General features: G+C 38.6%; 1 protein-coding gene across 2 annotated transcripts; it reads left to right on the forward strand.

Moving 5' to 3' along the window:
- The first annotated feature begins 225 nt into the window (after nucleotides 1–225).
- TMEM194A (transmembrane protein 194A) lies at nucleotides 226–16,285 on the forward strand. Of its 2 annotated transcripts, XM_008579670.1 has the most exons (8): nucleotides 226–364; nucleotides 6,582–6,706; nucleotides 7,890–7,963; nucleotides 11,315–11,408; nucleotides 11,863–11,977; nucleotides 12,676–12,901; nucleotides 14,256–14,429; nucleotides 15,329–16,285. In XM_008579670.1, the coding sequence occupies exons 1-8, from the start codon at nucleotides 238–240 to the stop codon at nucleotides 15,507–15,509; spliced, it is 1,116 nt and encodes a 371-aa protein (XP_008577892.1). In that variant the 5' UTR covers nucleotides 226–237; the 3' UTR covers nucleotides 15,510–16,285. The 2 variants fall into 2 exon arrangements, with proteins under 2 accessions (XP_008577892.1, XP_008577893.1); XM_008579671.1 differs by lacking the exons at nucleotides 14,256–14,429; nucleotides 15,329–16,285 and adding an exon at nucleotides 9,486–9,558 and having other exon boundaries at nucleotides 238–364; nucleotides 7,890–8,109; nucleotides 12,676–12,905.
- Nucleotides 16,286–17,323: the final 1,038 nt, after the last annotated feature.

Here is a 17,323-nt window from a genome sequence, read left to right on the forward strand (position 1 = left end):
CCTGTCGCCATTGCTAGGGTGAGAATCCGTCTTCTAATAGGCTGAACGTTACTTCTCCCGCCCTCTCCAGTTGCTAGGGGGCGGGACTTCTAAGGTCCTTGGAGGACTGAGAGCTTGAGGCCTCGCGGCCCAATTGGTTGGTAGGGGCGACCTTATAGCTCATAGGCTGCTAGCGTTACCTGTTCGGGGTTAGTTGCTGAGGAGAGGCACGTGAGGAGGAGGCGGCGTGAGGCAACCATGGCGGGAGGAATGAATGTGGCGGTCTCGCCGGCAGTTGGTCCCATATCCTGGGGCTGGGGTACCGGGGGCCGTGGGGCAGTGCGGCTTTTCCTGGTCCTCTCCGGCTGCTTGGTCTGCGACTCAGGTACCGCCTGGGCAGCAGCTGTCAAGGGGGCGGGTGCCGAGGGGGTTATTTTTGGGAAAGTGGGGATTGTCCGCAGGGCCCGTGCAGTTATTCTGCCAACGGGCGGCGACTCTGCCGAGAGATGCCGTCGTGGTGCGGGGGAAGAAACTTCGTTGGCGAGTGGGCGTCGGGACTGAGGAGTCAGCGGCCTGGGGGAGCTCCCACAGTAGAGAGGAGCCTGGAGCCATTTGGCGGAGACAGGAAGGGAGGCCTGGACTGGGTGAGAAGTGGTCTTGGGAGTGCGTCGCCTTTCAGGGGCCGCTTCGAGTTTCTTGGTTAAAAGGAAGGAGGCCCGGGGACCATTCCGGAGCTACCGCTGGAAAGAGAGCATCCCATTGATTTAGCAAATTAGCCAACACCTTTTGAGCGTATGCTTGGTCGGGACGCGGGGCACGGGTGGCTGAACATACAGAGTTTTCGGAAATGTGGTGATCTTTAATATTTTACTCTCTTTTAAGACCCTGAACCCTAACAACTCTGTAAACAGACCTGGAGTCATTATATTCCAGTTTCCAAGAAAAGATACGAATGCCGTTTAGCATCTAATAGGTTTCTTTTGGAAATTTATTCATTCCTTCAAGCAAATTTATTTGGTACCTGCTGCTGGATTATCAGCTCTGGATTGTAAGAGAATTCTTTTTCTTTTCCTCTCCAATCCAGAAAATTTAGAGTGTGTTTGCAAAACAAACAAACAAACAAACAAAAAAAAACCAACCCCCTCCTACCCTCTTGTTAAATTCAAAACAAAAAAAGTAATTGGAACAAGCTTCCACTGGAGGGAGTTGAGAATAAAGATAATCCTATCTTGTGGACACATTGTGCTCTCTCACCTCTCCCTTTGGTTCCTGCCTATCTCATGCTATCATTTACTATCTTTAGCTGCAGCATTGAGGTGGTCAGCATCCATAGGTTTAGTTCCAAAGTGCAGCTCCTTTTGAAAACGGCTATTTTTAGGGAGAGGTTAGTAGGTATCCTGAAAGGTACTTTTCCGGAGGCCGGGCGCAGAGTAACATTTGGACGGCTATTTATTACCTGAATGAACATCTAAAATGGGGTTGTGGGGATGAAACGAGAAAATGTATGCAAAAATGCACCTACGTTGTAAGCACTCAATCAGCAGTCAACCAGACACTCTTAAGTTTATTAATAAGGAGAGGAACAGGGATTTCTTGGCTTGGAGAAGAGTGAACTCAGGAGACGACATTTGTTCTATATGGCCGGATAGATTTTATGGGTGGAGGCTACGAAGAACAATCCTGTAAAAAAGAAGAACTTCTAAAAAGAGGTACCTAAAGATAGAATGGAGTACTTCAAAAGGTAGTGAGTTCCTTCTCACTGGAAGTTTTTTGAAAAGTTTGATTATAAATATAATGCATGTTTATTTTAGACTATTTGGCAAGTATAATTAAGTGTAAAGAAATAGGCAAAAACCTCACTGTTATTGCATTCAAAAGCAATCCATTTTAGCACACTTTCTTCTGGTCTTTTTCCATATGTTTTTAATTAAAAAAAATTTTTTTTTGAATTGATAATACAATTATATCCTGTTAGTTCTCTTCCCTGGAGGCCATCATTTGTTACCAGAGATAGTTTTCTTATTTGATTTTGTAGCACAAGAATTTTCCTGAGTCATTTAAAATTCTTCATAAATGTTATTTTGCTTGTATTATGTTCCATTGTATGGACAGACTTATTAGTGTTTCTAGATTAAACGTTTCGTTGGATATTTTTGGTGTTTCTAGTTTTTCGTTGTTGTAGATTACACCCTGAGAACATCTTTGTGTCTAAACTTTTTATTGCATTTGGATTATTTTTTGGGATAGATTCTCAGAAATGGATTTATTAGATTAAAAACTAAAATATATTTTAAGGTCCTTAAAACACCTTGTTAAAATGCTTTCTTGAAAAGGTGTGCCAGTTTTCACCACTATCATCTGTGTTTGCTTGTGGCTCATACTCTTGCTGGCACTGGATACCCTAGATTGTAACATTTGTGTTAATTTGATAGATCAAACATGGTTTCTTATTTTACTTTGCATGCCTTGCATTATTAGTGACAGTGAGCATTCTTCAACTTGTTATTAACTATTTTAATTTTCTGTGTAGACTTCTAAATTTTAGAGGTGTGTGTGTCCTTTGTTCTTGGCCTTTTTATTGTGAGTATTATTTATTGGGACTTTTGTGTACTTTCAAAATCAAATTTGTGAAATTTATGAGGTTTTTTATATATTAAGGATATGTATTTTTAATAAACAATTTATCGCAGTACTCCTCAATTTGTTTGCCTCTTTTTATATTTTTTAATTAGAAGGTTTATATTTTTTTGTGGTCACTAATTTCATTCTTTAGATTTATTTCCGTTGTTTTTACATTTAAAAAGGCCTCCAAAATTGAATTGATATTTTTGTGTGTGTGGTAAATTTTACTTTTTAAAAATTTTGCTTTTTAATTTGTAATTCATGTTGGTATTTGGTGTGAGGTGAAGATCTAGATAGATTTTAGTTTCTAAATAGTCAGTTTTCCCAGCATCCCACTGAATAATTCTTTGCTAAGCCCCCGATTTATGATGCTAGTTTTTAAGAAGACTTTTAAATATGAATTGGATTACCTCTTGAGAGAAATGAATAGAGGCTATTTAAGAGTTAGAAGAGGGGTTTTTCATGACTCTTTAGGGTTCCTTCCTGTCCTCACATATTATGAATCGTTTTCATTACCTTCTACCTGTAGATGTTAAATGATCAGTGTGTTGAATGAAAAGTAGGTGAAAAGTAAGTTTGCAATGATTACAAGTAAATGTGAAGTTATTAACCTTTGAGTAGCTGTTTTATAGGTAAATATAGTAAGCAAATTATGATTCACTAAATTGCAAGAAGTTCAGAAAGCATTTTACTGAATGTTTAATTTATTCTGCTTTTTACCATGCTGGCTAACTCCTTTTGGTGAAGGGAAGAAAAGGTGATGTATGTCATTTTGATTATGGGAAGCACAAGGTATAACATGAGCATTTCATTTAACATGAGCATTAAACTTGTATGTTTGTTTTACTTCTTTGTTTCTAAAAATTTAAGCTACAGCTGGAGTGGTGATTGTTTCCACAGATTATCCACCTGAGACTGTACTGGTATCTTTTTCCCTCTGGGTGCATTTCCATAGATGTGGCTGGCCAAGGTGCTGACTTCTGTAGGAGGTTTTGGGTTTTTTTATTTTTTTATTTTTGGTGGCTGGCTGGTTTGGGGATCTGAACATGTGACATTGGTATTAAAAGGCTGTGCTCCAACCAACTAAGCTAACTGGCCAGCCCTGTAGGAGGTTATTATTAAAGAGGTTTATTTATTTTCTTAAAATTCTTTCCCTTGAATGGTGTGGAACTCAGGAAAAGAAATAACTGGATTTTAAAAGATATTAATTCTGACATTGCTTCTTATACAACAGTTTTATTTCTTTAGGAATATGGCATTGGAGAATTTTAAAGTTAGTCTAAAAACAATGATATCTGTTATAAGTTTTTCTTGTGGCCTGTGCTATTGGAACATTATTTGTATTTTACTACCATCTTGAAAATAATAATGGGCTTAAAAAGGTGTAGTGTTATATTACTTGGTGTTGTGGGAGAGAAGGAGTTAATAAATGTGAATTGCGGGGGGCAGGTGTATGTTTTTACTTGGGGCTTTGTAAATAGACTGATGTTGTTTAAGGAAGTGATAGGTTCTTCAACTTTTTATTTTTTTAAATACTTCCCATTGTTTTGCAGGCTTCAATGAATTTGTAAATACAGTATTTTAAAGTTTCATATAACTTTACTATTCACTCTTCAGAAGAAAATAAACTGTTGATCCATATTTGTGAGTGGGTATTCTTTCAGTATACTTGTGGGCTTATAAGTGAGATAAATGTCAACAGGGTTTTTTAAAGGTTTATTTTATGAAAGATAGGCTTGGAGGAAATTCAAATTACTATTGGTTTAAACTCTAGTAAGAAACTGATAGTATATCAAGACCTGATTTTTTAAAAATTGAGATAATTCACATACCATAAAATTTGCCTTTTTGGTGGTTTTCAGTATTTACAAGGTTGTGCAAACATCACCACTGTCTTAATTCCATAATATTTTAATCATTCTAAAATGAAATCCCATACACCTTAGTAGTCACTCCCAGTTCCCCTTTCCACCCAGTCTCTGGCAACTACTAATCTAGTCTCTGTGGATTTGCCTGTTCTGGACATTTCATGTGAATGGAATCATATAATATATGACCTTTTTTTGTCTGGCTCCTTTCACTCAGCATGTTTTTGAGGTTCGTCCATGTTGTAGCATACATCAGTACTTCTTTCCTTTTTATGGCTGAATAACATTCCATTATGTGGATATACCACATTTTGTTTATTCATTCATTAGTTGATGGACATTTGGGTTGTTTCCACTTTTTAATTATGGATAATGCTGTTATGAACATTCATGTACGCATTTTTGTGTGAACATGTTTTCAGTTCTCCTGGGTATATAACTAGGAGTGGAATTCCTGAGTTATATGGTAACTCTGTGTTCAACTTTTTGAGGAACTGCCTAACTTTTCCAGAGACTTACCAGTTTACATCTCCACCAGCAATATATGAGTATTTCAGTTTCTCCATATCTTCACCAACACTTGTTATTGTCCTCTATTTTTAATATAGCCATCCAAGGGGGTGTGATGTGGTATTTCATTGTGATTTTGATTTGCATTTCCGAAATGACTAAGGATGTTGAGCCTGTTTTCATGAGCTTATTGGCCATTTGTATATCTTCTTTGGTGAAATGTCCATTCAAATCCTTTGCCCATTAAAAAAAAAAATACCATCATTTTATTGTTGAGTTGTAATAGTTCTTTATATATTCCAGGTGTGAGATCATTATCAGAAGTATGATTTATAAATATTTTCTCCCATTTTGTATATTTTCTTGATAGTGTTTTTTGAAGCCCAAATGTTTTTAATTTTCATGAAATCTAATTTCCCTATTTTGTCTTTGGTTGCTTATACTTTAGTGTCATATTTAAGAAACCGTTGCCTAATTCAAGGTCATGAAGATTTATACCTATGTTTTCTTCTAAGTTTTATAGTTTTGTCTCTTAAATTTAGGTTTAAGTCTGAATTTAACTTCAAAATTAGTCTTAGTTTTACCCTAAAACTGGTGAGCATCAGTACCTTTTTGTGTATGTAACTTTGGCTCTCTAATGTTTGGTTGAGGGTTTTTGTTTTTTAGTTTATTTAAATTACCCACCTTTATACTAAAACAAATTGATAACTAAATTTCCACTTAGAGTAACACTTGATAAATTGATAAGCACAATGTAGAATTCAAGGAAGAAATTACTTAAATGTTTTGTGGTAAAGAAGGTAGCTTGGGCAAACTTGAGTGGGAAGATACAGTGGTGCTTCAAAAAATTTGTGGAAAGATGGAATTGAAAGATAATGCGAGTCTTTCTGTGAACTTTATGAAGACCCCTTGTATAGGGGAGTGGTCACTTTTAAACCTTGAATTAGCTGAGATTGTATACAAACTGAGGGGAGAATCTTGTTTTGGTAAATCAGAGGAACTGCATATAATCAATCATTGGCTACTCTTAAGACTTGAAGTGAAAGAAAACAGCTGGAAGAAAGCAACTTTGCAATCTTTTAGTGTCCTCTTAAAGTACTACATATAAAAAATGTTGCCAATTTTGTTTATCTTACTCAGGAAAGGAACGGAGAAAATCAAGAGGGGGTTACTTTAGCTTACTATAAAAGGGAGGCAGGATACCTAGTGGTTAAAAGGGAGGCAGGATATCTAGTGGTTAAGACAGTGGTCAGACCTGGGCGTGAATCTTTTAGGCTATTTACTGTCTGTGTAACTTTGGGCAAACTACCTAATCTTTCTTAAACATCAGATTCCTCATTTGTAAAATAGGGATTATGAGAGTGCCTACTTCATGGCATTCTTGTGAGGGTTAAATGAGATAGACAGCAATTAAATTTGACAGAAATAAGACTCTGCCTTATTTCTTTTCTCATCTTAGTTTTTTTTTCTTATTTCTCAGTCTGGCTGACATTTTAACCCCAAGTTTAAGAAAGTGGTCCATTTAATTCTTTTTATGAAATGAGTTATAGTTGTTAGGTAGTTATGTTATGTTTAATTCTCGTTTTCTTTCTTTGCATAAAGGTGGGATTGATGTAAAGGTGGTCATGCTTCAGGAATCCCGAGTTGATGATATGTGTTCCAGCCAACAATTCTGTTATAAAAATATGCTTATCCCAAAATGGCATGATGTGTGGACACGGATACAGGTAATAATTTGGTAGCCCCTGGCAGAGACAACTTCTGTGATTATCTATCTGTCTGTGATTAGTGAGTACATTGATACTTTTTACCCCTCACACACAATTTTTTTAAAAAAGTATTGTTAACAATCTTGTTAGGGTTGAGATTATCCTGAATTGTGTTTCATCAATAGCATATATGCCTACTTTGTGTTCCTGAGGTAAACTTTTTTCCTTCTTCCTCTTCCCAAAGAAACAAATTCCTTCTCTTCTCATCCTTCCTTTCCAGCACCCGTGTACACACGCATGCACACCCACAACCGCCCCCGCCCCTGCCACACACCCACACAGCTCTCTTTCTCTTCAAAGGCTTTATGTCTTCTTTGGCCTGGAAACTACTGCATGCCTGTCAGGATGTAAACTCTTTTGCCTTGCTGTTTCTATTCTATTTTGATTTTACATGAGGTGTTTCATAAACCCCCTGAGCTGAAGTTTCCTCTTGATAGAATGACTTTGGTCTCATTTATTTCATAACACTGTTAAGTCACCTGGCAAGAAAGAGTGTCTGCTTGTAATAGTGATTGAACAAAATGTGTCCTTTTGGAAATGCTGCTGCTGCTATAAACATAGTTACTGATAAAGGCATTTGTTGTTCACATCAAAAACATGAGGGTAGGCTGTGGTTGTGTTTTTTGTTTTTTGTTTTTTTTAGTTCTCTTTTTTATTGTCTGATATAAAAATCATTCCATCTGGGGCACATTATAACCAACATTTACCTATAATCAGTGATTTGTGACAATGTATTGAACTTCTCAGCCTGTGATTATGGGAAACATTTTCAGTTTTCTGGGGTTGTTTATGCCTAGCAGTTTTCTTAATATTCTACACCCTTGTTTTGTATGATCTCTCATAAATATCTATATTAATAACTCTTTCAGCTTGAAAGTCTTTTTTTCCCCCGTGTTCTGGCCTAATAGTAGATTCAGAACATGTTAACATGTCTACTAGCTGTCTCTCTGTATCATGTGTAGTATTATTTGCCCAGTTGTGTTTTAGCTGCTTGCATCTCTGTATTTCTGATAAGCCTTGTGAAAACTGGTGCCATTACTGATTTAGTTATTTACTCTAAGGATTTTTTTAAAAAATGTATTTGTGAAAATTTAAAATTCCTACTTCCTTCTTTCTCATCCCGATTTTACTTGTGTTACAGATCCGGGTAAATAGTTCCAAATTGGTACGAGTCACCCAGGTGGAGAATGAGGAGAAACTGAAGGAGCTAGAGCAGTTTAGTATCTGGAACTTTTTTTCCTCCTTTTTAAAAGAGAAATTGAATGACACCTATGTTAACGTGGGTCTATACAGCACAAAAACCTGCCTCAAAGTTGAGATTATAGAGAAGGACACCAAGTACAGTGTCATTGTGACCCGGAGTAAGTCTCACCTCTGTTTTTCTGATGGATTCTATAGTGAGAAGGGACTGAGCTTTGGATGGTATAATTAGTGAGACAGAGAAGTCAGCCCAAGACAGCTCCATTTAGGTTCTGATTATAACCCTGAGTGCAACACTACTGCTCCAAACAGTTCATGGAGACTGCACACCATATCAGACCTTTTAGGTCTAGAATTGAGACTCCACCTCAGGTCATTATGAGTGCCTCCTTACTTAGAGCTGTGAAGACTTGTATTCCTAATACTGCCAATGACCCTGAGCTAATACGCCTACTATTCAGAGAGTAAATCAGACAGATGTTTTCCTGCCTTCTGGACACTCCTAGACAAAGGTAGTTGTCCTGATGTGTACAGACCTACATTTAAAGACATGAATGGTTAAACAATAAAAACTGAAGAAAGGTAAAATTAAATATTATACTTTACAAGTAAGAGTATTTGTGGGACCATAAATAAAAGGGAAGACCACTGCAGTTTAAGTCTTATTCAGTGGAACTAGGAGTTTTCCTTCTCTGAAGATGTCTGAGAAAGTTTCAGAGGAGGTGAATCCTGTTGTATTCACCCTGACTTGGTTTCTCCTTGGTTACTACCCAGGGTCCTGGAATGTTATGAGTAGTAGAAATATTTCTAGGTTTTGCTGTGAAATAGATTGTGCCCTTCCAATTGTCCTAGGGTTCCATAGTTCTTTGGTTCTGTAGGACGGGACTGTTATTTGGTGTTCCTTCTATTTTTACTGATTCCTCTTGCTCCTGTTGTTTGTGGGCCTCCCCTAGACTTAGAGCTCTTGGATGTGAAAGCTGTGGGAGTGTCTGGTTTGCCATTTGGGGCCTTTACTTGGGCCCCCTGGTCCTGGGTGAGATGTGTTTGTGTGTACACTTTTCCAGCACAGCGTTGTGTAGTGAAGGGAAGTTGGTGGTTTTGTTGGGCAAGAAAAGCAGCCAGTTAGAGAACAACATGAGGCCTTGACCCAAAGTTCTAGGCAAATATGCTGAATTGCCTGCCTAACTGACTTAACGTTTGAAATCCAGAGTGATAGAGACCCCTTGTGGGTGATTGTATGAAGTGCTGATGGCGCTGATTCTAGCTTTATCCTAAGTGAAGCCTAGTTTCTTTTAGCCTTAGTGTAGGTAGCCAAAATAAGAATAAGATCTTTAGGAAAGTACAGATTAGACAGAGACCCAATTATACTTTCTCTTTGGAATGGTGCCCAGGCTTTGTGTGGATTTTACAAAGCTGTTGAGGTAGGCTATTTGCATTTATTTTACTGTAGCTGACCCATAGTGCCAACATGCCTTTAATTCTATAATGCCTTTACTGTTTGTTTCCTTTATTAAGCAAAAATCTTTATTTATTTCAGGATTTGACCCCAAACTCTTCCTTGTTTTCTTCCTTGGACTTATGCTCTTTTTTTGTGGAGACTTGCTGAGCAGGTAGGTTCTAAGATTAGTGTGCAGAATGACAAGTCTTCTACCCACCTTGCTTGACTTTTGTCATAAAAACTGTAAGTACTGCAATCCCCTTTTCTGGCTTAGCCATTGCCTGCTTGGATATTTTTAAAAATAATTTAATATGTGTTAAGATTTTTATTTTTTCTTATTTGACTAATATTGGTAATAAAGAAATTCCCCCATTAGGTTGACCCATCATTATTAGGTCAATAAGTGTTAGCCAGTACTAGGAAGTTGAACAGCCCCACCCTTTCCACCGTTAGAAGTAATGTGTTAAGGTCTCATTTTTACAGGATCATGTGTTGATGAGTTTCCTCCTGTATAGATATAAAGAGGCAGACATCAACTACTTATTATTTCCTTCCTTTAGGAATTTCTGGTAAAGATAGGTGAGACTGACATGTACAAATATAAAGAAAAAATATAGATAATAAACACTGAATGAAGGTAGAATCAGCATTAGGTTTGTACACAGGTAAAAAGATTATTTGTGGGCCGGCCCAGTGGCGCACTGCTACAGTGCGCCGCTTGGGAGTGCGGCAGCGCTCCCGCCGAGGGTTCGGATCCCACATACAGACCGGTTCCCGCTCACAGGCTGAGCGAGGTGTGTGCGCAACACCGAGGGTTGCGATCCCGTTGCCGGTCCCGGTCCGGTACGGGTGCGACACTGAGGGTTGCGATCCATTGCCGGACACGAAAAAAGACAAAAAGGGGAAAAAAAAAAAAAAAAGATTATTTGTGGAGTAATGAATGAAAGATTAACACTTTGAGTTTGAAGTCAGGGTGGGGTTAGAGGAAGTTGTTCCTTATTTGGGGGATCCTGAGAGAAACTCACAATGAGGAGGAATAACTGGTAGAAAGAGCCTGGAATGGGAGTAGGAACTCTGTTTTAGGCCCCAGAAAGGATTGGTTTATCCTTCAGGGTAATCAGATCAGTTCCAGTTTCCATTCTCCACTTGGGCAGTATTCTTGCCCCTTCCTTCTTCCCAGAGAAGCTGTGCAGTTCTTCAGAAGAAGGATTATTTATTATTATTATTATTATTATTATTATTATTATTATTAAAAATTGGGTTGAGAGAGATGATGGGGATGGGAGTAGGAGACTATGCAGAAGTTTATTACTGGGATATTTAATCTGGCAACTACTACGTAGTATCAGTGTCTACAGTTCTCTGACCTCAAGTTTTAGGTAAATTATCTGCTCTAACTTTGTACCTTTTAAAAATTTTTTGGCTGGGTTAGTTGTCCTAGTTTCCTAGTTTCAACAATGCCATATATGAAGTTGTATTAGTCTATTTTCTGTTGCTTATAACAGAATACCTGGAACTGGGTAATTTATAAAGAAAATAACTATATTTCTCACAGTTTTGGAGGCTAGGAAGTCAAGGTCAAGGGGGCATAACTAGTGAGGGCCTTCTTCTTGGGACTCTACAGAGTCCCTGGTGATGCATTTATCACATGGCAAGAGGCTCAGCAAGAGAATTTCCACATACTTTCTTCCTCTGCATAAGCCCCAGTCTACTCTCTGATAAACCGTTAAACCATTAACCCATTAATCCACGATTGGATCAATCCATTCATGAGGGCATAACCCTTATGATCCAATCACCTCTCAAACGACCTGCCTTTCAAATACTGTATTAGGGATTATGTTCCAACATGAACTTTGGGGTAGACAGACATTCAAATCATAGCAGAAGTATATACATATAGTCATGAAATAAATTTTTCTCTGCAGAAGTCAAATTTTCTACTATTCCACTGGGATGAGTGTGGGAATTGTGGCCTCTCTACTAATCATCATTTTCATGCTGTCCAAGTTTATGCCCAAGGTAAGTAGCAGAATCCTGATATGCAGTTAGGATGAGCTTGGACAGCTGAAGGACTGTTTGTTTTCCTAGGTATTCTTAGAACACTGAAAATTTGCATTAATGGTTGATGAGTCAATGTCCTACTCTTTCTTTGATTCAGAAAGGTATTTTCCATGATGAAACTTGGAGCTTGATTACATACAAACTCTCTTTTTTTATTTAAAATCCTGTGCTCAGTGGGAGCTTAAAGTCTCCTTCCAGTTTTCTAATTACATTGCCAGGCTTTTAAGTTATTTAGCAATTTATCTTCCCAATGTTCCTTGCAGACTGTGCTATTTTAAATATAAAGGATATCTTTTTAAGAAATGTTTTTTGTGCATTTGGAGTAGCTTGAACTTTTAAAATCCATTTTGCTTTTTTTATGTATGGAAAGCCTGTTGTAACTTTTTGCTTTCACTTCTACTCTCTGTCTTAGAAAAGTCCCATTTACATCATCCTGGTGGGAGGCTGGTCATTTTCTCTGTACCTCATTCAACTAGTTTTTAAAAATTTACAAGAGATCTGGAGGTGTTACTGGCAGTATCTTTTAAGTAAGTGTTGTTGGTTTTGCTTCTTTGTGTGTTTATAGGCTGTTTTAGTTAATTTGATCATTAAAAGATATTGTCTGCTTATAGGAGTTAATAGTTCATGTCATTTTATTAACTTTTTAAAATCATAGTTTTTCACTTGTTTCTACAGTTATCATCTTCTCTTAAATTAAAATGATGCTGCTAAGGAGAAGACTTTAATTTGTTGGCATTTATAATAAGTCCACCTCTCCTTACACGATAAGCATCTTTCTGAAAAGCTGTAAATTGACTTTATTATTATAATCATATTTTAAATACACTTGGGGACCTTAAGAAGTAAAGGACTCTGCAGTGAATCTTCTCTATAAAGTGAGAATCCTCTGGCCATACTGATAGTATCCCTTGATCTACTGTTTGAGAGGTGATTAATCTGGATTTTCATATATTGGGTTTTTTAAATAGGCTGTTTCAGAGCTGTTCAACATGTAGCTTTAATGCTGCATTTGAACCAAATATATTTGGGACAACAGAAAGGATAGACACTTAAAGAGATAAATTTACCCTAATAATAAAAAAGTGTGAATTGAGTAAAGATCTTGTCTGATTTCCTGGTTCAATAGGGCTATATATAGTGAATTTACTACTGCTCCTCACACAAATTATTTTTTGCCAAGTGTAGTTGAATGAAAAAGAGTATCTTCTGATAACTCTTTTCATAGGCTACATCCTCACAGTTGGATTCCTGAGTTTTGCAGTGTGTTACAAGTATGGGCCCTTGGAGAATGAACGAAGTATCAACCTGCTGACCTGGACCTTGCAGCTGGTGGGCCTGTGTTTCATGTATTCTAGCATCCAGATACCACACATTGCCCTTGCCATTATCATCATTGCTCTGTGTACCAAGAACCTGGAGTACCCTATTAAGTGGCTGTACATCACCTACAGGTGACTGAAAGGCATTATAACTTTGAATTGATACATGCAATGTGGGATGCAGTTGCAGCAGAGGTGCTGACCTGGGAGCCTCTTTGTTAATGAAAAAGTTATTATATTATGCTTCTGCTTTTGTTCCTTACCGAGTTTATTTTTTAAGACTCCTAGGCATTTTTATATTTTTATTCTAGTCATTTCATATAGAATAAAACCATACAGTAAAGTGTCATGTGTTCCTGTTACCACTAGGTGGTGCAAATTATATCATTTTTACACCGTGCCTCTCCACTTGGTTTCAGCTAATTTCATGTTGGCTCTCTGATTGCTCTGGAAGTCCTAGTCTTATTTTAAGATGTAATCTGTAGCATGTCATCACCTTGCATAGTGAATGTGGAATGGTTATAGGTTCCGAGGTTATCAATGGTTGTTCTATTGCATATAGTCAAAGTGATGCCTTCAGTTTGGGGAACCAAGTTAATGGACCACAGTTTTATACCATCATACTCTTGTTGTTTTTCCGTTTATTAGAAAATAAATATATTGGGCCGGCCCGGTGGCGCACTGGATAGTGCGCCGCTTGGGAAGCGCAGCTGCGCTCCTGCCCGAGGGTTTGGATCCCGCATACGGACCGGTTCCCACTCACTGGCTGAGCGAGGCGCGGGAGCAGCACCGAGGGTTGCGATCCCGTTGCCGGTCCCCGGTCCGGTACGGGGGCAACACTGAGCGAGGTTATCAATGGTTGTTCTATTGCATATAGTCAAAGTGATGCCTTCAGTTTGGGGAACCAAGTTAATGGACCACAGTTTTATACCATCATACTCTTGTTGTTTTTCCGTTTATTAGAAAATAAATATATTGGGCCGGCCCGGTGGCGCACTGGATAGTGCGCCGCTTGGGAAGCGCAGCTGCGCTCCTGCCCGAGGGTTTGGATCCCGCATACGGACCGGTTCCCACTCACTGGCTGAGCGAGGCGCGGGAGCAGCACCGAGGGTTGCGATCCCATTGCCGGTCCCCGGCCTGGTACGGGGGCAACACTGAGGGTTGCAATCCGTTGCCGGACACGGAAAAAGATAAAAGACAAAAAAAAAAAAAGAAAGAAAGAAAGTAATTATATGGTTTATCATTAATTGGAAAGTAAGTGAATTTATTCACATTAGTGAATAATTTTGACTACTCTGACTTGTCACTCATTGTCTAATGTGTTAGGAGTCTGTTATAACTCAAGATGTCTATGAAAGAAATGTGGGAGTGATGATTTTTAATGTTCAGGCCTTCTGCTATATGCTTGGCCCACTAAAGAGAGATAGAGGTAAGAATGGATATAGATTGCTGATTAATGATTTATGATGTTATTTGGTGAGCACAGAAAGATGTGTAAGGCAACAGAAAAGCCTGTCCCCCCTCGTCTCCTGACAGAAGAAGAGTATCGGATACAAGGAGAGGTAGAGACCCGAAAGGCTTTAGAGGAGCTTCGAGAATTTTGTAACAGTCCAGACTGCTCTGCTTGGAAGACTGTTTCTCGAATCCAGTCCCCAAAAAGGTAAACTCTTGGCCAGTTATACCAAGCATCTGTCAGTAATTGTGAACTTGACTTCTAACAGAGGTCGTACTTCTAGATAGTCATGTTGTATTTGTGGCCTTTGTTTTCCTGTTTATCTAGGAGTAGTCAAGAGAAAGGTATGTTTATCGTCATATGTTAAGCAGTAGGCTGTTTCCTGTTTCTGCAAGGAACTGTCTACTCTAGTTTGTTTGTAGCACTGAGATGGGAATAAGCCAGTACCATATTATGTCCCCTGTGAAAGTTTTGCATTGCTCTCTGAGTTTTTTTTTTTTTTTTTTTTTTTTTTTTTTTTTTTTCGTGACCGGTAAGGGGATCGCAACCCTTGGCTTGGTGTTTTCCGCACCGCGCTCAGCCAGTGAGCGCACCGGCCATCCCTATATAGGATCTGAACCCGCAGCGGGAGCGCCACTGCGCTCCCAAGCACTGCACTCTCCCAAGTGCGCCACGGGGTCGGCCTGCTCTCTGAGGTTTTTTTTGTTTTTTTGTTTTTTTATCTTTTCGGTTGGGAACAACTGTACCTGGCATGAAGTTTATAGGGCTGTAAACATGAATAACTGTGTAATGCCCCTTAATCTTCTCTTATCAGGATTATGGATGACTAAAGGAACCTTAGCACTTCTGTAACTAGAAAGGATAGGCTAGTGCTTATTAAGCAAGGTGGAGTTGCTGGAGATGTTGGCCTCTGTTCCCAGGTTTCCTTTTCTCTTTATTTCTTGCTTTAGTCTACTTACCTGCCAGAGTAAGGACAGAGATGTTGGCTAGAGTCAATATAATTTGAGCTGTGAGTATATCAGGGAGTTCAGTTTCTTCTTATTTTAAAGAAATTCAGAAAGGACTGAAGACAGATTCCTAATGAGAGTTATTTTCTCTTTTTACAGATTTGCTGACTTTGTGGAAGGCTCCTCCCACCTCACGCCAAATGAAGTTTCTGTTCATGAGCAGGAGTATGGATTAGGAAGCCTTATTGCCCAGGATGAAATCTTTGAAGAAGCATCCTCTGAGGAGGAGGACTCAGATTCTCGGTGTCCTGCTGTCATACAAAACAACTTCCTGGCTTAGGTGTCAGTCAGTTATCTTTATGTGGACTGGCTTGGTGCCTTGGTGGTCCATGTTGCATGTGTTGTGCAATTGCTTTCAACCCTTTGAAACAGGGTGAGATGGTGCAGATATTCTCACATTGAAACGAGAGGCCTGAGTAGACCTCCCCCTGGAAATGGTCTCTGTGAGATCCCTGAGGAAGCAGAGTGGATAAAGCAGTGAATATTATGGTAGTTTGCTTATCATTGGTAAAGCTATCAGTCCAATTTTATGTTCCCAAAGAAAATGGTTGGCCATAGCTAACATGGCATTCTAGCTCCTCTTTGAAAGTTGATTCAATCTTGACATTTTTGTCACTGTGGCTGGCCCTTCAAAGTGAGAATTATTATAAGTACAGTAATGCTTTTCAAACTATAGGCTGCAACTTCCAGAGGGAAATTCACAAGTCTGAGCCTCTTTCAGTTCAGCATTTATTTCAGTGACTAGAATAATCCTTGATTTAACTGTTTTGAGAGAAAAATGAAGTTTTATTTGTTTTAAATGTTTTTAAATGAATGTCTTTTTGAAAATGTAGCAAATTTATGTTCTAGACCAGCAAGTACTCCAGAGTGACAAGCCCTGTAGGCCCTATGTGTTTATTAGTATGGATTATTCATTAAAGCCCCAGGAGCTGTAGTGTTGAGCCTTGAATTAGTTTTCACTCGTAACATTATGAGTCCTTCTTGCTTTTAGGAACATGCCTTTAGGCTCTTCTGTAGGTAAAGTCTCTTGGGCTTTATATTATATTCAACTTTCAATTACATCTTAAAAATACATTTGCATTCCTCCCTTTCCATTCCTCCTTGTCCCTCGCCCCTACCTCTTGCCCTTTCAGGAAGGGTCTATCCCTCACCTGTGAAGTATATACAATTCAGATTTTGTTTCATTTCTTATACCCACTTCCTCTTGGTTTATAGTGTTATTCCTTCTAGCTAGGAGAAGTGATTTTGTTTAGGGGATTTAAATGCTTTTAATAGGTTCTCCATTTTTCCTGTCATTGGAGTCATGTATCTTTGAGTTGCTGTGGAGTCAAGAAACTATCTTTTTTTCCCTTCCTTTGTCTATCCACTCTACCCATTCATTTTAGCCTTTTTTTACTACCTATATTCCCCCAAATCTGGCTAATTTGTAAGCCCTGAAACTGTGAAGTTTCTTGTAATACAATTATAAGCTATGACAGTTTTCATTGGCAGGAAGTAGACCTCCAGGTTATCTTTATCCCTCTGGATGCTTTTTCAGCCATCAGGATCAGACGTGTTTTTCCATGAACATTATACTTTTTTGCAGTACCATTTCTGACCAGAGATTCATGCTGCCTTTTATTAGACTGGCATTAGTTTCAGATTCTTTTGCCATCGTAAAGTACCCTTATAAACCAGCAATGAAATTTATGAGGGATCAAATTCCCAAGTGTCTGTCATATGCTTGGTTCTTTGTGATCGTCACCCTCGGACCTTGGAAAAAGTTGTAATTACTTTAGCCAGGAAGATAGACACTCATGGCAAGAGCACAGCATCATACTTACTGGCTTACCGTGGTCATGGAGAACGCAGATGATTTTTTTTTAAAGCTGTAATGACTTCTTCAGACCAGCCATTTAGCAGATAATTTTGAAAGGCCTGGGTTCCATTGCTGACTTCCAAAATGTCAGCTCTGAGACTCCCTTCCAGGTGGCCAGTTGATTATATCCACCAGTGTTTCCCACAGGCTTAAACTCTCCTAAAGTGACATCTAGTAGAAAGTGAAAAATGAGCAGTATTTGGGCAAATGCTATAGGTTAAAGTTACAGAGTCAAA

Source organism: Galeopterus variegatus, unplaced genomic scaffold, assembly GCF_000696425.1.
Source record: "Galeopterus variegatus unplaced genomic scaffold, G_variegatus-3.0.2 Scaffold1936, whole genome shotgun sequence".
NCBI lineage: Eukaryota > Metazoa > Chordata > Mammalia > Dermoptera > Cynocephalidae > Galeopterus > Galeopterus variegatus.

Excerpts from the sequence above, each read along its gene's own strand:
- TMEM194A (XM_008579670.1), top strand. The coding sequence starts at position 238 with ATGGCGGGAGGAATGAATGTGGCGGTCTCGCCGGCAGTTGGTCCCATA. Across the intron at positions 365-6,581 it reads CTGCTTGGTCTGCGACTCAG|GTGGGATTGATGTAAAGGTG; the intron begins GTACCGCCTGGG and ends CTTTGCATAAAG. Across the intron at positions 7,964-11,314 it reads AAACTGAAGGAGCTAGAGCA|AAGTCAAATTTTCTACTATT; the intron begins GTTTAGTATCTG and ends TTTTCTCTGCAG.